The sequence below is a fragment of the Platalea leucorodia genome (assembly GCF_965183815.1).
Source record: "Platalea leucorodia genome assembly, chromosome: 3".
NCBI classification, from domain to species: Eukaryota; Metazoa; Chordata; class Aves; order Pelecaniformes; family Threskiornithidae; genus Platalea; species Platalea leucorodia.
Genome location: NC_138825.1, coordinates 22,880,608 through 22,904,590, shown reverse-complemented (window position 1 = coordinate 22,904,590; position 23,983 = coordinate 22,880,608). Strand labels below are relative to the sequence as shown.

Sequence of the window (23,983 nt, the reverse complement as noted above, 5' to 3'; positions counted from 1 at the left end):
TCTAGTCATAAATAAACATGTCATTTCTGGCAAAAATGCAGAGAATGAGCGCATTTCAGAATAATAATGGTGTAAGAGCTTGAGTCTTGTGCTCTGCATCCTCTGTCTTTGCCTGAACAACCAGTCAGGAAGAAAACAACCAGGTACTCACACAGGCTCGAGCAGGGGCCCCTGCAGGTTTCTCAGAGCTCGGGGTGAAAGATCACAACCACTACCCAGAGCTTTCTATTGACACAAGTCTGTCCTTTTCACTTCTGATGTGAGAAGCCAAGGCTTCCTCCAGCCCTTCAAAACATGGATCCCAAGCAAAACGCTCCTGCCTTCCCAAAATGACAGCCTTCCCCTCGCTGCCTGCTGTTTGCACCCCTCCGCAGCACCGCTGCTGCGGCCATCTGAGCCCTACTTGTGCTCTGTGACTCACGCTGGGCACAAAGCAGGCCTTAACGCTGCGTGAAGCAGCAATAACTTTCTGCATATTTTAGTGCAGGTCTCAGACAGTCTGGAGCACCCTTTTTCCAGGCCATTTTTGCGCTCAGCCCATTGCCCATCTTCTTTTTTGTCTCTTTGGAGAGCGGCTGGGGGACGACGGGACCATCTCTGTGGTCACCTTCTCTTCCACACAGCTCCTCAGTTGTTGTCCCTGCATGTTCTCACTCGGGGGAGACGAGAGGCCTGTAGTAATAACCAAACAAAATTAAACCGAGCTATTAAATGAATGAGTGACTTATTAATGTGAAAAAAGATGATAACAGTAACAACCATGGCCAAAACAACTGCAAAGCAGATCTTCAGATAACAAGAATTATAATATTATTACACTTTTAATTTCTGATGAACCAACATTTTCCTACGAATTACTGACCAAAACACATTCAAATTCTAAGGCAGGAAGTCTTTCTAAGCTTTCCCTTAGTCAGTGGTGCCATTAAACACATTTAGAAGACATTCGAGTTTACACTCCTTTCTTCTCTGACCACAAGCGCGTACACAAATCCATACCACGACGGACTTGCGTCAGTGGGAGTCTTGACCAAGTAAGGGTTGCAGAGTCAGGCCCCACGCAGAGCCCTAGACACAGCCTTGTTCTCATTTGGGATAAAAGTGAATGCATTTTGATGAGCTAAGCAACCAAACTGGGTTAATATCCAGTTTGTCAACAAACTTGTTTTGGCATGCTGGCTAGACCATGGCTGTTTACACCGAGTAAACCCAATCTTGGATTATTTTGTTCCCGGAAAAATGCAGGACCCTGAAATTTCCCTTGTGGTTGGTAGTGCCAGCTACGTGAGCAGAGAGCTAGGAGCTCGCAGAGGCCCTTGCAAGGATTTGGGAGGCTTTGGGCTGAGGACTAGCTGGGAACCTCTATCATTCCAGACAGACAAATCACGCATGCTCAGAGCAACACGATGCTGAACGTGCAAAGAGCGAGTCCAGTCTCACTGCGCGTACAGCGCGGGGATGTTCTCTGCCTGTGCCTGCATCGGCTGCAGAGGAAGAGCTCTTTTCCCAAACATCTGGAAAACTCTGCTGTTGGCTGACCAGCGCTGAGGAGCTGGGGGCACCCCTTGAATCACACCAGAACTAACACAGCCAGACCTAAATATACTCTATTTAGTGTGTTTACCTATAAATATAGGCACATATATATATATATATAACCTATAAATATAGATAATAAATAACAATCCATGCCCAAGCACATAAGAGCTTCCTGGAGATAGACATACAACCCATCAAGTGCTTCCCGAAGTATTTTTCATAAGGAAGGTCTTTCAGAGCAAGGATTGTGTTTACAGCATTTATGCAGATATTTACAGCATTTATGCAGATGTTTACAGCTTGATCTACAAAAATCTGCCAAAATATTGCAACGGAAATTCAGGCACATTGTTTTTCTTTTGGTTTTGGTGCAGAGGGGGTTGTTTTTTTTATTTTTACAGATCATTTTTAGAATTTGGTGAAGGGTTTGGCTGGTTTTATAGCAAAAGCTGCTGTCATGTAAACACTAGTAACTTCTCAAAGACAAAAATGCGTGTATGGTTCTAATTTTAAGTACATGAGGTCATTGGTTAAGTGCTCGCGGACTGCGTGCCGGTCGGACACGAGCAGATAGAAGCATCGCACAGAGTCTTGTTGATCCGATTTCAGCTTCAAGTGGGTGAAGGAGGCTGGCTGGCTCAGGCGCACAAATAAGCGGCTGGGTTTACACCGATGCTGACACAGGGTTTTACGAGCCTCCCAGAAAGTCTGTGACTTGTGGACTCGGAGCCGTGCGGGAGGCGGGCAGGGCTGCCCCACCGCCCTTTCCAAGGCCGACTCCTGGCAATGGGCGAGTCCCTGCGGCAACCCACTCGCCGGGCTGCAGGGAGGCCCAGCACCCCCGTGGGCCCCGTCCCGCGTCCCTCGGGCAGGGGGCTCCGCAGGCGGCTGACTCCCCGAGCCCCGCTGGCCTCCTCCCGGGGCCCTCCCACCCCCGGGCCTCCCCCACGAAGCAGCACACCTGCCCCGGCCCACTCCACCTCGGGCCGGGGCCCGGCGCGCCCTCCCGCCCGGCCGCCACCCCGGCAGGGCCCGGCGCCACCCGTGACGGGTGCCGCGGCGGGAGGGACGGTGGCGCCGGCAGAGGCCCCCCGCCCGCCCGCGCTTGCCGCGCCCGCCCGCACCGCCCGGCGCTTCCTGCGGCGCGGGGCGGCGGAGCCTGGCCGGCGGGGCCGGGCCCAGCGCGGCGGGGCGGGGGCGGGGAGGAGGAGGGGAGGGGAGAGACGGGGAAGGGAGCGCGGGGCAGCGGCGGCGGGAGGAGGAGTCGGTGCCGCCGCCGGATGCTGCGAGGAGGCGCCGCGGCCCCCCTGCGCTGCCGGCCGCTCACCTGAGCGGGCAGGAGGGAGGAGGAGCCGGCGGCCGAGCTGCGCGGAGCCCGGCGGCGGCGAGGCGGGCGGGAGCACGGCGGGCGGAGGGTCGGCCGGGCGGGCGAGGCCATGGCGCCGGGCGCCTAGCGGGGCCGGCAGGAGGCCCGCGTCCCGCCGTGTGCGCCCGGCTGCCGGCGGGGGCAGCCGGCGGCCTCCGCCGCGGCCTAGGAGAGCGGGCGGCCTTCCCCTCAGCGCGCCGGGCGCGGCGCCGCCGCGGCCCACAAGATGTCCACTCGGACGCCGCTGCCCACCGTCAACGAGCGGGACACGGAGAACGTGAGTGCCGCGCCGGGCCTCCCTCCGCCGCCCCCCTTCCCCCGCCCGCCGCCCCCTCCGCAGCCGCCTCCCCCCGGCACCTGGCGGCGGCCCGGCCTGTCCCGCCGCCCAGGCCAGGTGCCCGAGGGGCGGGCGGGCCGCGGCCGTCCCCTCGCCCGGCGGGCCGGGCCGGCACCGCCGCCTGCCCGCGCCTCAGGCTCCTCCATGCGGCGCTGCCGGGGCGGGTCCGGCGCGCCGGGCTCCACGTCGCCCCAGCCCGCCCGCGGCCCCGGGCCTCCCGCAGGGTCGGTGGGCGGCTGCCGCCCGCACGGCGGCCGGGCAGCCCCTTCCAACGCGTTGTTGGGCCGGGCCGGGCCGGGCCGCCCTTATTTGTACTTGGCTGGAGCCGGCGGCTGTAGGCGCACAGGGGCCGTTGGCTTCGGTCCCCCGGCGGGGAGAGGCCTCTGTCCCCGCGGGCTGCAGGCCGGGCCGGGCCGCCCTGCCTTCGCGCGTCCCCCAGGCCGGGCACGCCTGGGCCAGGGCCAGGGCACCCACTCGTGGTCTCTCTAACTGCCTGGCACTCGTCCCCGTCTCGCCCGGTGGGATTCAGCCGTACTTGCTCTTTGTTTGGTTTGCACCTCGAAGATGGTCCCCGGCGTTGCTGTTGTATTCCTTCCTCTGTTTTGCTTTGTGCTGCGTCTGCAAGAGGCTGTCTGTCGTCATGTCCTTGGTACCTCCCGAGTTGATTGTTTGTATCTTCCTTTGTGCTCTCTTTAAACATCTTTGCGCTCTTCCTCTGCTCCGCCCGGACTTGATGGAGTAGAAGCATAGAGTTGTTCCCCATTGTGGTGGTCTTCCCACAGAAAATAACCTGTCTCAGTTATGGTACACGGTGTACCTGAGAAATCTTAAAATCCTGGACCATGTCTGGTCCTGTCCGTCAGTAGTGATTATTTAAATAGGCACTAGTATGGGAGGTGTGAAATTTTCGTCTTAGGTCAGGGGACCAATACTAAAAGAGGTATGTTTGGAATGTGTGCTAGATATCATCAGTTGCCTTTGGGGAGGTGGCAGAAGGCGCAGGACAGAAAAAGGAATCATACAAAATTTAACGCATGCAGTTGCACCCACCTTCTTGCTGGGTAGACAGTGATCAGTAAGAAACGAAGGAAGATGGCCTGGTGGGTTGAAATGGGTTGAGGAAGGTGCTTATTTATATTGCATCAATCCATAGAGGTTCTGGCCAACAGTAGGAGCTCATAACGTTTGTTACTGTACCAGCCAAAGCAGCAGTGTCTGCTGAACAGGTTACTGAATTATGTGAAGTGAAAAGTGAATATGAGAAGAGGATTTGGAAGACAAGGGTAACAGAAATGAGATAATATAGTTAAAGTAGTAAACCCCTAGCTTGCGATCTTATTATAATGAGCTTTTAGTGTCAGTCGCTCAGTGGAAGTTTAATTGATATAGCAATATCACTGTGGTTACTAGTTAAAGCTTAAAGCAAGTAGATGCATTTGGTCTGTCCTTACTCTTCATGGACTGATGAGTCCTGTATTAGTGTTAGAATGAAAGCAAGCCCTTTGAAACTTTAGATTTAATTAAATTACAAAGTCCAGGTTTGAGTGATACATGCTGCTTATGAGTCTCCATTTCAAATGTATATAGGAATGTAGATGAGGAATAGATGACAGGAAGAGATAAGAAATATTTATGCATATATCCAGCAATATAGTACATAAGACTTGCAAACTGCATTTACACAAGGCAAATGGAAATATTCTCAGACGTCATCAAATTCTATAGAATGAAAACTTCAATTAAAGTGTTGGTAGTTCATTTAGAAAATATTATGCTACTTTTGAATGCTCTATTTTGACACCTAGATATAGGTAAGGATTATTTGTTTATTTCAGAGAGTGCAGTGGCTATCTAAAACGGGTTTGTGCAGGATATCAAAATACTCAAAATTGCACATTTGCTCCTGAAAATCTTGGCATAAGTCTGTAACCTGATACTAATGAATGTAATCTTCCAGTCAGATAAACAGTAAAGAGCCATGCAGTAGTAAGTTCCCAAATCTGCACAAAGTAATTCTAATACTGCCATTAGTATGGTGTCTGCTGGGTTTTGGAGCAGAGATCTCGAGGAGGTTGTCACTTCTGTCTGCGGGGGAGCCTCGGGAAGCCCTCTCTGGTACCCGTGGTCTCCCTTACCTAAGACCTTTTGCTGAAGGGGCAAACGTGGGATGAAGAAGGAGGTGGTCTGTTGCTGATTTCCCGAACAGCATTCCTTGGTTTAAAATGGACACTGTCAGTGTGAAGCGAGACTCTTAATTTACTTTTAATGTGCTTTCTCCTGCTAATAAACGCTAATGGACTGGCAAAGCATTTGTGCTGATGGGTCTTGATGCACAAAGTTTAGCTGGTAGGCTCCGGGTAACTAGGGTATAAGAAGTTGCAACTGAAGCGAGAAGTGATTGGACAGAGTGAGGAGTTGAAGAGCAGCGTAAGTAGGAGTGGTTTGGGCCTGGTAAATAAATCCATCTTTGTAGTGCATATTTCCAGTTCCTGAGTACACATATATTAGTGAAGCTGCCCCGAGTTCTGCAGCTAATGGTGATCTACGGGAGAGTACTCTTTTCTTCCATCTCATACGCGTGGCCATCTCGGCAATGTTGCTCCATTGTGTGGCTCTCAAGGGACAGGCTGTAGCTCTGTATCCCAGAGAGAGCTGATTGATGGTTCTGAGTACAAACCTACGTACGCGTCCAGCTGTGCTTTGCACATGGCGTGAGGTCGTTGCATGAAATCATGGGGAACTACCCTACCACTGCCACCCCCAGTATCTTGGCAGCTGCTTTCAGTGCTCTTTAAAATAGTACGTATTTAAAAAAGCAACCTATGCTTTTCTCAGTGAGTATGCAAGCACGTGTTCTGTCATTTGAAAAAAAAAATATTGTGATAATTGGATATAGCACCTGTCATAAGAATATACATTCCTTGAGGAATTATGGGAGTTCCTGGTGGGGTGCGTGAAAAACATGCATATTTCCGTAATTCTTTGTGCCTTTTATCCCACAGCGCCCTTTGAAAATAGTCTTGAAGGGATAAGATCGTGTAGCAGATTACTTGATAAGGTCTTATCAGAAAGCTGGAGTGAAAGGTACAGGGACCGCCGACAATGGACAAACAACAGGTGGAGGGAAACAGTGGTTGTGAAAACAGTCAGTATGTGGATAACTGATAGGTTTGCATTAGAGAAATTCACACCCCCTTTTTTTTTTTTTCCCCTTTTCGCTCTTCTGTGTGTCTCCCAGTGCTATGTTTAACTTTTCTAGCATATGTCCGTAAATATTTTTCATTGGAAATGTTATTTCTCTTTCATGAAAGCTATGTTTAAGGAAACAAGATAGAAAATGATTGTCAAACACTATTGCTATTGAACAGTTTATTGGGAAGCTTGGGGAAATTAAGTGGGTGGAGGCAGTACAGTAAAGATTATTTTCATGCCTATTACCCCGCACTTAAATCTGGTAAGAGTAGTATTCAAAATAATAATTTTCCTGTGTTTTGATTTTGTACATGTAACTATTTACAGCTTCCTTTTGATACATTTTGTGTAAGCTGCCATAAGTAATGTTTCAGTGCATTGAAACACTTGCAGTTGGGGTTAGTTTGGGTGAACTGAGCTTCCCATCTCTGCTGGGGCTAGAGGAGGAGAAGGACAGGAATCAAAAGCTTTGAGCTAGAGTTGCTCTTTTGTTTTCATTGAGTTGGTATTAATTGAGGAAAGAGGGGCTTTTATGTTTTTCCCTTCATGGTGTATTGTATTGTATCATGTCATTAAATTGGGGAATGGTTTTCCTGAATTAAGGCAAAAGAAAAGAAATACGTCAGTAATATATTCTCTTAAATGTTTTTGGGGAGGTCTGTATAAGAAAAGACTCGGCGATTTGACAGTCGGCTGTATACTACTTGCTTTAATAAAATTAATAAAAATTAGAATGCTGTAGTTTGGCTTTTCTGACATAAGGGCCTCTTAGTCTGGCACAAGAATACTTTTTTTTTTTTTTTCCCCTATAGTAAGTTCAGCTTAACCTTACTATAAGGTATTACTATTTATTTGTGTTGTGGTGTCATCCATCTAGCTAAGTTTTAAGGTATTATTTTGCTTTGTACTTTTCAGACACATGAAAGTTGGTTAATTCTGCTGCAGAGATCTTGCATGTTTACGGCGGAAGAAGGAACAAACAAGGCAGGAGTGCTTGATGATAACACTGGCCAGAGTTGAGGAGGAATGTGGAAATTGTGGTTTGTCTTACCTAGCCAGCGCCATATGAGAATGATTAAGAAATGTCATGGTAGAGGGATTTTTAAGGAAGGATAATACAGTGACCTATGATCATGTGATTTGCTTCATTATCATACAAATAATTATAATTTTGACACACGCACACCCATTTGCAGGCCAGCGAGAGAAGAATATCTCGGATGCCAGCTAAAGTGAGTGTGGTTAAGGAGGACTTTCTGGTAGTGGAGGCAAGTAGACAGCTGCATTTTAAAGAGGAAAAAAAAATGAACAGGGCAAGAGATAAGAGGATGGAATGGAGTGGTCAGGTTGGGGTAGTAATAATTATACCATGTTTAATTTCTTTCTGTTTTTTTTCCTTCTGGATTTGCTTTTGCACAATAAGAACACATGGTTTTGATTTGGACAGAGGGGGCGTGGGAGAAAGTATCTGACAAGAATTCTTCCGTTCAGTGCCTTAAGCAGAAGAATGGCCTAGTTTCCAAGCCTTATGGGTTCAAGAGTACAGCTGTATCTTTCTTATCCACAGGAGATGGGCTTTAGCAAAGTGGAGAATGTCTGTGTTTTTTCCTTGTAAGATTATTTTCCTTGATCATAATTACACCATTAGGTCGTATGTTTGTTTGAATGGTAAGAACATGGTATATTCTCCTAATCTTATTTTGAAGGTTTGTGTTTTCTCTATGCAGACTTTTTTTTTTTTCTTTTGGTTCAGGTCTTGGGCAAGCTCCTATGTTGTGAGGTAAAACATACGTTTAGCTATAGCATTATGCACAGAGAGAGCAAGGTTCATTTTATTATGAAGTATGTTATCCATTTTGAAGTTAACCTTCCGTGTGAATCATAGAGAGTCATGGGACAGGTGATATAGATGTTTAGTTTCATTTTCCTTCTGTAAAGATAAATATTTTGGAACAAACCAGTGAAAATGTAGCTTAGTGCCTCAGTGTTCTTTCTAGGCATTGTAAAAGAGTATATGAAGTTCAGAAAGAGTTAATGCAGTTTGATTGTACTACTTGTTTCATTTCCTACTTCATAGGTAAACATAAAGTTAGATTGTTTGTGGTTGGCGTTCTGAAAACTGTACTTACATGGTCAGTGGAGTTAAACGCTGAACTAGAACAAGAAGATTATGTTCCATGGAGCCTTGTTATCAGTGGGGTCTCTACCATCATATTTTTCTGATCATGCAGACTTACTGTTTATATTAATATAGTTTTTTAAATTTTCTATCTCTGCACTTAAAATGTTTTAATCATCAGTAAAGGGAGGATTTTTTTTTTTTTTTCCCATGGCACCCAATTATATTTGGAAATTAATGTTTCTACTATAAATGTGGTAAGTTTCTACCATCACAATTCCTGTTGTTTAGCAGAGGGAGCTCCTGCTAACTTCTAGTTGATATCAATAGTTTAAACACAGAAGAAGTAGTAATTTCATTTTTCTTGTACGTGCAGATACAGTGTTTTCTGTAAAATTATGTTCTTGATCAGTGATTTGTATTTGCACTTACAGAGGTTTTTTTTCTTGTTCTCAGAATTTAGCAGAGACCTAGTCTTAATATCTTACTGATGTTTGAGAGAGAACTTTAAACAGTTTTCCAGTAGTGCAGATTCATTGAGAAACTATTCTTTAAAAAGGAGAGATGATTTTACTATTAATGTGGAGCTAGAAATCTATGGTGCAACTAAAGCCCTAAGACGGATTTCTTACAAATTGGCCTACTAACAATTTGAGAGTTTGAGCAAACTTTTCAAATGTTGTGATATCAGAGAGAAAGCATTTTATTGCTTCTGTTTAATCTAATTATCTTTTAGTAGCTTCAACCCCCCTTTTTTAAAAAAAAAAAAAAAAAGTATACATTTGTGCTGCCCTCCAGGTTAAACATAATACTTGTAAGTTGCTGAAGACAGTGAGGTGTTTCAAACTTAGTTTATTTGTGTTGTGGTCATTATACAATCTATTAATTTTTTTGTTGTTGGAAATGCAATGCTTGCTTTTATGTTGGCTTTTTTTTTGTTGGTCTTTTTTTTTTTTTTTTTTTCCCAATCTCTCTGGAATTTCAGAATCGCCAAAAAAAATTTTTTATGACCTCCCATTTTTTTCTGGGTCTTCATTCTTGAATGTTTACTCCCCTCTAGGTAGTCGTAAATTAAGAAGAAATGTTCTCCACAGTTGAATGTTTCTGAAAACAGCTATGAAAGCAGGAAAGTTCCATCGAAACATTCGCATCGTTCAGTGTAATGAATATAATGCAACTGAATCTGAGTTTTAATTATAAGCTTTCTCCACATCAACTACCAAGCCTGTTTAATTGTTAACATTTTTCTACTTTTCTCACATTCTAAATTAACATTTTTTGTGTGTTCTCTCTGCTCAGTGCTAAACGGAGCTTTACATTGGGACAGCTGTATTTCATCTAAGAAAGAAAATTTCTCCTTTTTTTTCTGTGAATTACATAGTCAAATAGTAAAATCAAAGGATTGTTGAGATCTCAAGGTCAGTTTAAGACTTCATAGATGTATGTGATGATGCAGCTTAGACAGTTTTGGTGAGCATCCTAGCAAATCTGAAGTTAAAAATTCCAGGAGGAGAAGATGGTCCTTGTTCTTAAGGCAGGTTTCCCTGCACTTGTTTCATCTTATTTTTTCTAAGTAATGACCAAACACTCTATAGCTATCTTGGTACAATAGTTTAAGGCAGAAGCCTTGGGAAGTACTCTCTGTGCTTATCATAATCCCGCTTCTTTTTGAACTGAGATGCCAGTTGAAAAAAAAGTTTGGTGGCTTGGCTTTTGTTGTGGGTTTTGGGTTTTGTTTTGGGGTTTGGTTTTTTTTTGGTTTTTTTTAGATGAGCATTTTGTCAGGGATTTCTTTATGTATACTTTCAAAGAAAACACCGACTTATGCTGAAAGACATGTTCACAGTTGTAGGAAGGCGTCTGCACAGTTAAATTCAGCGGGGCTACGATTAACCTTTAAAGCAACGAACAGGACGTGCTCATGGAGCAGTGCCACAGCTGAGGCTGTAATGATTGATCAGTAGAGTCTATTTATGTAAAACCCAAAAGCGCAGGATTTCTGTGCATCTCTGTGGAATGGAAGATCATTGTGTCACTCAAAAATTCTCCATCTTATCAGGACAGCTGATTGACAGTCCCTTTACATCGCTTAAATCATTGTGGAAAGCAGGCTCTCTTCTGCTGGAATGAATGCATTGTCTGTGTTTTCAAGTTCTTGTACTCTGTTGTTTGTTGTATATGGATCCAGTAAAAAGTGATTTTCCTTTTTTTATCTTGCCGTTCCTATGCTTGTGGGACACCTTAGGTGTAGGCTGTGGGTGTCACAATGAGAAGTGGCCTGCACTCCACTTACTTGGTTAGCTTTAACGTGGCTTACAGTCAAGATGACTTTGTAAAGACTCCTGCTGAGCTGTTCAAGATACAAGTGCTCAGTACCAATGACTCCTGACCCTTTGTGTGCAAACTGTTTCAAGTTTGCAACATTTTATAAAAATGTAAGCCATGTTATAGAAACCTACATTCATAATACAATAATACAACATGTTTTGAAAAGAAGGATTATTTTTCTTCACACCTGCATTCTTTAAAAGACTGGTAACATATCAGAAAGAGGACTTTTGGTTACAATAAGCTTTAGCCAGTTTCATTGTTTGAATTTCTAAGCTGTGTACAAAATCTAAAGAAGCACCTGCAGGAAAAAAATGAGCAGTAAAACATTCTTTAAATTGTTCAGTAATTTTGAATGCCCAGTAAGTATAATAATGTGATATGTGTGTTCATAGTCCTAATGATTTCGTAGGTAAGGACTGATAAACATAGTTTGAGTTACACTGAGGAAAGAATGAAACACGTTCGTGACTTCAGATCAGTATCTGCCTTGTTCACCGTGACCCTAATGGTGTGTTGGCAGCAAGTAGAATAATAATCCTGTTTTACATTTAAATGCGTGGCCTGTAGAATTCACAAAAGTAGCAAAATAAGAGATGTTAATCAGAGCGGAGAATGATATCCAAACTTATGATACATTTTAATTGATTCCACATGAGGAGCTTTGTCCAGTTGTGTTGCAGAATTGTATTTGAAAATACATAGTTGTGATATGGACAGCTTGGATAATAAGAACTGTATTTCACCTCTGATGAAAGCACTTGTGTAGTACATCGATGTTCACATAGCTGAACACACAGAATTACTGGATAGCTCATGGCAGTCTTTTGCAAGAGCAGATAGTGATATTACTGGTGACAAAGTCTAATTGTTTTTGTATTATAAAGTAATAGTAGTGCATGATAACTTTTAAAATCTCAAGCAGAGACAAAATTAGGCAAGGTTGTTAGGGAGAAGCGATATCTTTCATTAGACAGATGTGGTTGGAGAAAATAAATTAGATTTGGATAGATTAGGCTCTAGCAGGGCTTGCTGTAAAGGCTCCTGCCCAAGGCTAACCTCGTGGTAAAGCCTGTAGTGCCTCTGCTCCGCTGTGCTTCTGTAGGAGGACCCACGCCTTACTCATGATGCAGTAAAACATGCACCTTCTTGTAAGTGGAGGCACAGCCTTAGTCACTACGATAGAGTGCTATTTTCAGCTCTCTTGGAAGCTTTCCTCCCGGCTTCCTCCTTTCCCTACTGTTGGTTCATATCTTTTCCATATTAACCCAATACTTAGGAAGAAAGTAAAAGAAAAATAAAGTAAAACATCTTTTACTTGTCTCCAGGCAGCCCTCTTTTTCAGAGGGGAAAAGGCCATTTATTTGTAATCTTAATGTTAAAGGTTATTACATAGACCATTTTTCTTATGTAATCCCTCAAATATTTGACCAATTTAATTTTAAACTTGGTGATAGTCTATAACCTGCTGTCACAGCAGCTTTATCCTTACTTACTTCCCAATATCCATCTTTCTGAGATTCCATTTACCCATGTTCATTAAGTTGCTGGCCATTCAATACCTGTACTTTCCTATCTTATCACGTTCTTGCCGTCCCAACCTTGTTTTCCCCTACATTTTGCTTACTAACGTGCTTTTGTGCTTGAGCTTGCGTACTTGTTGCCAACTTCCTTATGCTTCTCAGTCTTTCTGGGACCTTTTCCAGTTTTGCTCATTTAATGACATAAGCAAAACCAATACATGGCTTTACTAAAGCTACGTAGTTGTGGCTCCTGTTTGTCCTTCAAGTAATATCCTTTTGTGTGAATCCCAAGGAGCATTTTAGTACGGGAATAATCTGAATTATAAAGCTAAAGGGAATGAAGAAATGCTTTGCTGTGAGTGGGTTGGGGGGAATTGTTTCTGTTTTGGGGGTTCTTCTTGACATTATGAGCAAAAAGGATTGTTATAACTTTAAATACTCATCGGTTAGACTATATTTTCCTCACTCTGCATTTCTTTCCCTCCCCCCTAGTAAAGTTACTGTGCTTTCTTCTTCCAGATAACAGCAGAGAGTAACCAAAGCTTTACAATGATTAGTTAGAAAGGACATACAATTTTTTAATGTCATTTGTAGAGAGAGATTTTCGTCGTAAACTCAGCAGGTACATGTGGAATTTAGTGTGCAAGAATTGCAGAGTTAGGGAAGTGAAGTGTGGGGCATACTGCAGTACGTGTAGCAGCACTGTAACTTACTTGTGCTTAAACAGTAAACCTCTGAAATTCCTTTTGAGAATGCATGCTTGGCTTCGGTTGTATAAAAGTATCTTTTTAATTCTTAGATGTTTCTGTCATTACCTAAAATAAGCAGAGGCATAGCTCAAAAATTCAGAGAATCTCACGCATTAAGAGTCTGATTTTTGCCATGGAAATTACCTTAGCCTGTTAAATGCTACGTTGAGCTCTTACAGAGGATATGGTTGTTTTCCACAAATGGATTACATGTGTAATGTATTTACTCATATCTCTATTCCAGATAATATTATCGATTGAAGGTAATAGAATTCTTTAAAGCATTTGGGTTTTTATTTAGTAATTTTTTTCCAACAGTAATCAGATTTTCTTCCCCATGCAATTATTACAGTAAGGACTGTCTACCAGTGGTCAAAAAAAATCAGGAAAATGTCATTACTTGGTGAAGGACTAAAATAGTATTTTTTCCTTAAGATCAGACTCCAGAAGGAATAACAATTGTAATCATTCAATACAATGAGATGTATACAGAAAATATTAATAATACTGTCTCTGAGTAGTATTTACCAGGCATACCTACGTATAATAGCTTTTCAAATTTGATTTTCTTAATTTGATATTAAATGAACAAGGCTGGCTGCTTTTTAGAGTTCTTTCTTCCAGTGATGGATATAAGATGCACATGAACAAAGAAAATTTATGAAACCCCTTCACAATGAAACTCTTGCTCCATCTGCTGCATAGTCCAGAGAAATCTTACCTACAGAAAGTTGGGATGAGTAATGACGGTCGATCTAACACAGATGCTGGAATTAGCCAATGGAAGGCATAATTGTTATTAGAGAATATATGCCTACAGCAGTGTTTGTAGGCAGGCTAAGGGAAATCTAATCCCTCAACCTGTGCAAAGCAAAGTAGGCTGATAAAATAAAAACTGCATTTAAAGGTCCTTTTTAAGAAAGCTATTCTTGTTTATCCAGTGATTGCAGAAGTATAGCGCTCATATAAAAATCAAATTTGATGTTTTCTAAATACTACAAGATAAAATATTGATGATTATTGTTATTATTTTGTACATTTCCTAGTGGTGTGTAATACTCTGTTTAAATAGAATTATTTTCAAAGTGAGCGGTGTCAAGCCTTCTGGAGTAGCATAGAAGAGACAAACTGGACTCCCGTATCCATCTGCTTCTTTTCATTCCCTTCACATAGTAATTCCTAATCTGAAGAAGCTGAATTAAATATAGCACTTGACTATTAGACTACAGTTGTTATCATAAAGTGAAATATTAATGGTGCATGAGCCATTTTCCTAATATTGTCTTGATTTAATTGAAGGTATTTCTAAGACTAGCTCAGTGGGTGACAAACAGAAAAAAGAAGGAAGCAAACTGGGAGACTCAAGTATATTGGCAGGTAGTACAGTTATCATATATTGGAGTTAATAATTTTATAAGATAATTTTTGAGAAAGGGTAGAAAGTTGTGCCTGATTTCAGGTCCCTTATTGGGTGTTAGGAAGATGGTAGAAAATTAATAGATTTTTTTGTTAGCTGCTTGGTGAAACGAGAAAGGTATTTAATGCAATAGTTCTCATCCCCTGGGACTGGAAGGGTTCTAGTTAGTTTGGTAAATTAAGGAAAAAAAATTACAGATGGAGTTCCCAGTGAGCCTGTGATAATTTAGGGATCGCAACATTGCATAAGGGAATGTGTGGTCGTGTCTCATACAGTGCTGTGGCTTTCCTCATCTCTTAAGAGGCAAGGAGCATCTTAGGACTGTGGGTGGGAGAGGGACCCCTGGCAGCCCGATGGTGGAAGAGAACATAACACTGCTATCTGACCCTTCCTAAGACTTGGAATAATTCAGTGATGTCCATTTGAAATCTGCATAAGGATGACTCTCCTTTAAGGTTTTGAGGACAGATTCCCAATGGCTGGTAGGGAGATTGTTAGTTCCTGTCACCTGCTGACGTTGTCCTTGGGTTCCCATGATTTCTCTGCTTTCCTGACTTTCCCTTCCTTAAGACTGAATAAAATTAATTCCTGTTTTAATATGAGACGGCATCTAATTAGGTAAAGCCACCTCAATTGGGGATTTCCAGACTGTAAGACACATTGCTCTAATGTTATCCAGACTGTTTCGATGTCCAGCTCAGGACAGAACCAAGAGTTGTCACTGCTAATGGTGAGCTGGAGGCCACCGTTGCTGCTCCTCGTTATTTGCTGTGCCTCACCATCTAGGTAAAGAAGTCTGGAAATGCCTGACTTTGACAGCCTGCAGGCTGGGGTAGTGTCTAAAGACCATAGCTGGGGAACTGGGATTCCTCACCCACTGATTGTCAAGGACTGGAGAAAAAAGTCATACTTCTTTTTTTGTACTTTTTTCTTATTGTTGGATTGACTGCTTGATTTAATGACTCTATTCATATTGAATATATATCAGGTTTTGTTCAAGCCTTTAATCGTAGGTTCTTTGGCTTGTGTTCTTAAGCTTTACCTATATATATATATATATGTACATTGTTTCTTCCACATTTTCTTATCATTTTATTTTAATGGGCTGGGTAAATCCAGCATCTATTGTTTTTAATATTTTCTTTGCGTCCTGTGATGTTTTATCTTTCACTTCCTTTCCTGACTTATGTAACATGGACTATTTCATGTGTTATGTTCATTCTTTTTCTTGTGCTTGGCTTTTACATCTCAGCTATTCTCACACATGATTTCTGTTTATGGTTTGGATTCAGTATATTGACAGATATCTGCAGTATATGTGTGATTGTCAGTATTCACAATCTACTGTATTACTGTATCTGCCTGTTTAAAGCATATGAGGAAATTTTTTTTTTAATCTGTTACATAGAATATTGCTGCTGTTTGCTTTTTTCTATTTTTTTCAATTTAGCTTCCTAGTTGCATATATTTCTAAAGTGCTAAACTGTGGTCATTTGTGTTCATAAATAATTGAAGCCCAAAGGTTAAAATAGGTGGTTGTATGGGTTTAGAAACAAGGGGCTCCGAGGAGATTGTAGTCTGAGCTCTGTGTACAGCGCGCTCTTTGATCATAAGATATGAGCTGGTCCAAGGGGCATACAGTGTTTGGACAGCTTAAAGTTAAGCATAAATCTGTGCAAGGTTGGGAATATATTTGCTAAGTTGAAATGTGGTGTAGCATTATCCACGTAAAGGTAAATAGTTACTACAGCCCAACAGAGGACATTTTATTTGATCTGTTAATTAACACTTACATGAAAAACAGGGCAGGGAGCACTGAGCAAAAGACTGTCTTCATTTTGCTTTGGTTTTTTTTTTTTTTCTTTGAGTTCACCATGTGCCACTACACCTGCTGGCTTGGATACATCGTCATAATCTTGCTCTATATGTAAAACATGGTTTACACTTTCAGCTAAGTTTAGTGGTGTCCTTCTAACTTTATCTGCAGCTCCTACTGTCAGATCAGACTCTGCTCAACTGTTCTTGGTAGACAAAACCATTTTAACAATGCTGCTTGAGTGCAGGCTTGTTGGTAGAAGTGTCCTATGCCATCTAAGGTGGTCCTTCCTCTTAGGAAGGCGGCTGGTTTTCCTGTGCCAAAATATGCATTATTCCTCAGAAAGTTAACCTTTGTATCAATGCATATGAAAAATATTTCTGCAGAATGCTGAGTCTGATGAAATCCTGGCTTAAATATTAAAACTGCATCTCCTTGGCAGATGGGGTTCAGTAGGCGCTCTGCACCTCTGTCCTCTGAGGCAAGACTTTGTTAATGACATCAGAAGGTCTTGCTGCAGAGAGATGGACCAGAAAATATTATCAAGCCTTGAAGTTGAAGAAACTAAGCTAGTATGCTCTAGTGCAAGAGGCCATGAAAGTGCTCTCTAGGTCAGGAAGGATTCCCTGCCCCTCCCCTGAAGGCTGCAGCTCCTGTGCAAGGGTATGAGGCCCTATTAATCTGCTGTAGGTCCATGCAATTTTTTCGTCTTCTAATTCTCAACATGAACTGGTTGCCCAACTACTTTTAGATACGTTTGTGTTGTGTACTGTATTGTATAAAGGGAAACATTAAGATGAGTCTCCATACCCTTTAAATTAGACTTTTAAGATCCCTGAAAGGTATGTCTCAAAAGAATATTGCAAAATCCTTCTGAATATTGGGTAACTTCATTTGAAACGTAGCTTGGCATGATCCTGAAACATCAGAGTCCTGCATTGCCTTACAATTTCTTTTCTAGGACATGCGTGCATCAATTAGTATGTATTGCTATCAGGTTGGATATTTTAATTGGTCATCTTATCACTTTCTAGAAGCAGATTTTACTTCAGAAAGTTAATAAGACCTTGAGGTAAAATAGTCTTCAAAATAAGATGGTGATCTGTCTTGAGGGATTTATCATTGGATCCATTGGATGAATCCAGTAATGGGGATGTAAAGACTTTAGAAATGCTGTCCAGCTTGCTAAAGGAGTAACTTAATTTTCCCTTTCATGTGGCAGAAATGTTAAGGGTGCTTTGCCCATGCATGTCACTCCTAAAGGGTAGTTTCTTAAGCTCTCATTGTGTGCTCTTCTGTCTCACACAGCCAGTGCAGGTAAACAACACAAATAAGCAAGTCTACTTATTTGTTTGTGGGGGGGGTTTTGGGGTTTTTTTCCCCCAGTTCTTCTGGTTTTCTACCTTGTTGTGGAATGGGAATAAGTATCTCCTAGCTAAAGTTTCACTACTGGTGTCAATTTGCCTCTGGATTATCAAGAAAAGTGGTGCGATCAGTTTTCTTTTCCATGTCGTTCCTGTCCTGTCAGTGTGGTTCCACGAGACCTTAACATGGAGCTGCTGTGGCCCCATCTTCCCTGGGCTGGGTGTTCCCCTTTCTCCTTGAGCCTGCGCTGATGCTTGAGAAGCTGTCTGGGGGTGCACGTGCTCAGGGAGAGAGTTGCTAGGTTTTGTCCGGCTTGGCTCCCTGTGTTGGCTCTCCATCCCGCTGCACCGGTGGTAGTGCAGTTATAAGTGGGTGCAGGCATGTAAGCAGCCACGGGTCGGCTTCAGCGGCCATCATGCCACATGTGGACTCTTCCAGAGTTGTTTTAGGTATGCAATGGGCAAGGAAAAATTCCCATTTCATAACCTTTGAGAGAAAGAATGAGTTGGGATTCAGAGCCTGGTCCCAATTAGCTGTGCGTATGTTTTCCTTCTGTAGAAGAAACCTCATCTGGCCCAGAAGACTGGTTGTTTGATCGTGAGTATCAGAGAAACTTAGCTCTATAATCTGGTTGCTCTTTTGTGAGTAAACTTTTCCTCTTGCTGCCGTTCTCCTCGTCTGGAGAAAAGCCTCAGGTTTCCAGATTGTAGTCTCTAGACTGTAGAAACAGCCCTTTCCCCTCAGTTTTGACGTTCGATATTAAAGCATTTTCCATTTCTTGTAGTCCTGCAAACTCTTGAGAAGCTCCATGTGCCTGACATGATCCTGAACTGTAAGTTGTTTCATGTCTCTCTTCTCTTGCCTTTCATCAGGCCGGCTGAAAAATGACCTGGCTGCATCATTTATAACTGCAATAAAAACTCCTGCCAGTTTCCTTTGCCAGAAGTTTCGCTTTCTGGGTGTGTTCCTGTTCTTGTTTGGTTGGTTCAGTTAACAATCAACATTAGCATTTTGTTTTCTTTTTGTTTTACTGAGGGTTTTTGAGCAAACTGTGAGTGCCATGGCATTCAGCAGCAGTGCCCTGTAGCTGCCTGCGTCTCTGGGTGCTGGCAAGATGTCCTGGGTGAGCTGGCAATGCTCACCGGGAGCTCTGTGCTGGCAGCTTTGAAGATCTCATGAAATAAGTCAAAAAAGACTGGCAAGGTTAAACTGATCACCTCCTGAGGAAAGAGCAGTGGCTGGCAAGAAATGTTGAAAGAACTCTGTCTGTCTGAAGGGCAGCGTTTAAATGTGTCCAGGAGGCTACAGCAGGAATAGCTTTCTCCTTCCTTCCCCCTACCATAAGTGCTTTTCTTCAAAAACGCAGGTTCGTGTTAGGTTTCAGGGGTGAGGGATGTTAGCCATTTGTTTTGACAAGATAGGAAATGTTTTACTCTTCTGCTTGTTAGCATTGACTTTAGCTTCTAGTTCTACACCAAATGACAAATAAAAATGAGTAAACCTAAGAGGATTTCAGGAGAACCAATTTTTTTTTTTTCCTCCCCTCGGTTCCACCTGTGGTTTACTGCAGCAGCTTTTAGCTGGCTTGTCTCAATTTTCACCAGGGCTACAGGGAGGGTTCAGTTTTGTTGTAGCAATTAATGGAGATGATACGGGCTGACTGTCCTGAATTAGCCCTGGAAAATCTTGTTTGTGTGTTTGGGATGAGTCAGGAAGGAAAGTGCCAGGTTGAAATAACTGCGCCAATTCTGAGTGAAATGGAACAAAGGCAGGAAGGTCCTGTTCTGCTGCACCTGCGCGCCTGGCCCGGCTGAGGGCTTCGGGCCGGGGAGAGGAGGAAGCGTGTTAGCCGAGTTTGGGTTACAAGACCTGATTTAATGCTATGAAGGTATTTGTTTTTCTGAAATGTTTTGACTGACTTCTCAGGGGAGGACTGGTGCATTATTTTTTTTTTAAAATCCTTTAAATAAAAAGTATCTGTGATTCCATGTGATAATGAACTCCACCCTTCCATATGGCATTACTATTGTGCTTAAAAGAAAACAAACAAACAAACAAAAAAACCCAACAAAAAAACAAACCTGGGAGCAAGCTTACTGTGACATGGACAGGGTTTATGACAGTTTAGTGTTATGAAGATCACACATATTCTGAAGAACCTTGTGTATGCACTTTTGAAATCCATCGGTTAGCTGCGTATGGCGCTGCCCTGGTAGATGGTGCGCTGTGTTCTATCCTGGATGGCTTCAAGTATGGAGTTGTAAACATGACATCCTGTGCAGTTTGTGATTAGAGAAACAATTCTGTCTTGAAGTTGGCAACCTTTTTTCTGATATGTCTGGCAAAGCTATGTTGAGCACTTAAAAAACAAACAAACAAAAAAACCCAAACAAAACCAAAAAAACCCACCAAAATTTCTAAGGGATTAAATATCATAGTAACAAGCACAGGATAAGATTTTCTCAATGCTCACCATAAGTTTACCTATTACCAGCATATAGGTATGCTTTTAGAAAGGAGTCTTTATTGTGTAATGACATTAAGGGATTGTACTTAACCTTGCAATAGAAAAGTTTTACTATTAGCTTTGAAGTTGTTTTTTTGAAATACAGAATATTACAATTGGGAAGAAAAGGAATGAGATACAAAAAAAGAGTAAGGAGAAGTTATTTTGTTTAGTATCTCACTTGATGCTATATATTGAACTCCATGCTTATAGTTTGGATGGGTTTTTTTTTTTAAGTTTTCTATAAAATGCTCTTCAGAGTTACAGCATCAGTTAAAGAAATGTTTCTATGTGCTTGACTGAGGCCAGCTGTATTCAAAATCATTGTTTCTTATTGCTGATAGCTTCAAGCTCTTTCAAAAGTTCATGTCTGGAATTCCTACATATAATGTAAATCTGATGTAAACAGAAAGATGCACATTCATGTGTTTATTTTCTTTGTGCGCTTCTGGAAAGCCTGTGTGAGCAGGCTCAGGGTATGGGTACAAGTTAAGGACAAACTTTTCACAATTTTGATTCTCTTCTGTTTCTGCCATGCATTGGTATCTGATTTAAAATCTGTATATACTGTTTGCCTCACTGTGTTCTTTTGTTTCTTTCTTTCTTGTTTTTTTCTGAGCTGAGTCCTACATATTCTCCTGTTTCAGTGGCGTAGGTTGACTGCTTTGGGTTTCAGGTTTTTTTAATAATAAAGTTTCTATCATGCATTCTCAATGCATTTAATTGCTGATAAGAAATTATGAAAAGAATCATGTGTGCATACACACACATTCAGTCTTTTTAATTGTCCCGTCCAAAGCACTTTCTTACATGTTTGAGAGGTATGAAAAATTAGAGTAGATAGTGCTATATTAATGTTTTAATTGAGATCAGAGGTGCTTTTGTAATTGTAGTGTGATGTGACGGGTGCACGTGGCAAGAGTGAGCTGTGGTTTTGTGCAGATGTGAGGGGTAGCTGTAAGAGGAGTGAATGCCCTTCTTCTGGCACTAGCTGATGGATCAGGTACTGTCATCTTGTGCAGAGTTGCACCACGCTTCATACCTGTAAACCTGGGTGGACCTCTGGGTACTCTTGATATGTGTTGTAGAAGAAGCTGGTCTGAACATCTCTGTTGGTTTCTACATTGAGGTTTACCAAGATCTTTCCAGAAAGTGGGCTCTTCTAGTTTTGTTTGTTACTTCAGCAAAAGACTTGCTTGAGGTGGTTTGCTAGCAGCTCCTAGGTCCTAAAGGAGTAGTTACAGACAGCAAGCAGTTAAAACACAAAAGCAGCTGGACATCCAGGACGTTACTTTTCATCTTTCTCTCCTTTCCTTTCCCTATATTGTGAATCAAAGCTGTTTCAGATCAGAGCCATTTAGAAGACTGTCTTCTAAACCCTTCAGACTCCCTTTGTCTGGGCTAGCTGTTTTGATTACCTTGCAAAATATGACAGCTGTTACAAATGCTCATATGTATGGCACATGCTTGAAAATGCTTGGTGTTATGAATATAAAAATTGGCTGCAAGAAACTTAAGTTCAGAACGGGAGATAATATTGATAGAGGAAATGTGATGATGTGCCTTTTCTAGCACCATGTGTGCATACTTTGCTTCCATGGGCTGGCTGTACCAAGGAATTTGCCTTGCAGTAATTCAAGAAGGGGAAAATTCAGGACTAAGACGTTTACTTAATCAAGTGAGGTGTATTTACAGGCAGATCAATGTGTGGAAGTTACCCCATTACTCAGAAGGACTACAGAGGCCTTCACGGTTGTTTGATTGAGAAAGACTGTGGTTTGGTGTCTGGAATAGTTTTGGGGACTTTTTGAAGACTAAGCTGTAAGAGCAGTTAATATGTATGATGATGTAAGTTTAATTACAGTATATAAGCAGTGAGAATACTACCCCAGTGGCTAGCTAAGTGGCTAAAGGATGCTGAATGAGTAAAGTAGTGGAGCACACACTCTGTATCTACCTGGTGGGGTTAGTTCTTCTGCACTTTCTCAAAGATAACATGTCTGGGCATCGTGTCATCTTGCTTTTGCAAAGCTGCCTTGGGTAAACATGGAAAACGATAGCTTTGAGTCTTGGGGAAGCGATGGGTCAGGTTAACTCTCATGTAATTTTAGTGCCATTGACTTTCTGTAATAATTCTAATGGAACACATCAGAAACAAACCTAGTTAGGAGTAATAAGTGTTAATTGAGCTCTCTTCAGTTGTGATCTAAAATTGAATGCTAGAATTACTTTTCTGAGATTTCTGAAAAGGTGGTGGGTTTTGTTTTGTATGTTTTTTTCTTGTTTGTTTGTTTGTTTTTTAAACACTTGACTAATGTGCGAAATACCTAAATGGCTGCTCTAATATACTGTTTCAGCTCTAAACTTTTGTTACTGCTGCACCTTTTTTGTTTAAAATTGCATTTTATTTTAAGAAACATCTAATTTTGTGTTGAGGTCTAGATGTTTTATTTAACACTGACATGAATTGAACATACAGGGAGTCATGTTTATGATGTACTAGTAAGGGTAGTGTTTCCCACTACATTATATATATGTGTGTGTGTATATATGTGTGTGTGTGTGTATATATATATATATATATATATATATAAAACCCAGGATATATTATCAAGGTATCTAGAGAAATATCAGGATCCCTAATTAAAATCCTGGGTAGGAAATGCAGGTTGTTAGCTGGAATTGTTTTTTAGATGGCAGTGAACTTCAAGGAGAGTGTTGGTTTTTACAGCCCCCTTGTTTCCAGCACCCTGAAAAATTTCTCAGAATTTAGAGATTGTTCTTCTGAAATGGCATTTTTAAATAGCCACATAGTAGCTGATGCATAATGAATGAATGTATTGTAATGGACCAGAAAGATCTTAAAACTACATAGCTTGTCTTTCTAGGCAGTGTGGTTATTGCATGCTTCTGTGGAATTCAGCTTTAGCATTGTTTGGAAATAATCACTGCGATACTGTTATTTGACTGAACTTAACTTTTTTTTTTTTTTTCCAACATCTTAACCTTGTCATGTTTTGATTTTGTTGAATGCTGATTTCTAGAAGTTGATGAGTTTCTAGTTTAAATTCCTCTGTGCTTTCCAATAATAGCAAGCTGTTTATGTGCAAGAGAGAGGCCAATTGCACGATTTAAGAACAATAATGTGAATTTCATTCAGTGCTGTTCAAATTCAGAAATTATATGTATATATGTGTCTCTCAAACTAAGAAACTTGACCTTATTTAGGCATGTTTTCTGTCATCCTTGGGCATAGCTGGGGAGAATCATAGAATGTCCTGAGATGGCAGGGACCCACAAGGGCCATCGAGTCCAACTCCTGTCCCTGCATAGGACAACCCCAAAATTCCCACCATATGTCTGAGGGCATTGTCCAAATGCTTCTTCAATATTGTCAGGCTTGGCGCCGTGACTGCCTCCCTGGGGAGCCTGTTCCAGTGCTCCACCACCCTCTGGGTGAAGAACCTTTTCCTGACGTCCAACCTAAACCTCCCCAGCATATCTTCCTGATGTTCCCTCGGGTTCTATCATTGGTCACCAGGGAGAAGAGATGGGTGCCTGCCCCTCCTCCTTCCCTTGTGAGGAAGCTGTAGACTGAGATGAGGCTCCCCTCAGTCTCCTCTTCTCCAGGCTGAACAGACCAAGTGACTTCAGCCACTCCTCATATGGCTTCCCCTCTAAACCCTTGACCATCTTTGTGGCTCTCCTCTGGACACTCTCTAGTAG

The 23,983-nt window shown here is 42.1% G+C and overlaps 1 protein-coding gene across 5 annotated transcripts in view; it reads left to right on the top strand.

Moving 5' to 3' along the window:
• Positions 1–2,851: 2,851 nt before the first annotated feature.
• Positions 2,852–23,983, top strand: part of MARK1 (microtubule affinity regulating kinase 1) — a 61,833-nt gene continuing 40,701 nt past the window's right edge. For all 5 annotated transcript variants that reach the window (XM_082307474.1, XM_082307473.1, XM_082307472.1 and 2 more), the window contains exon 1: positions 2,852–3,182. In XM_082307474.1, the coding sequence (XP_082163600.1) occupies positions 3,132–3,182 (51 nt within the window). In that variant the 5' untranslated portion in view covers positions 2,852–3,131. The remainder of the gene's footprint in view (positions 3,183–23,983) is intronic.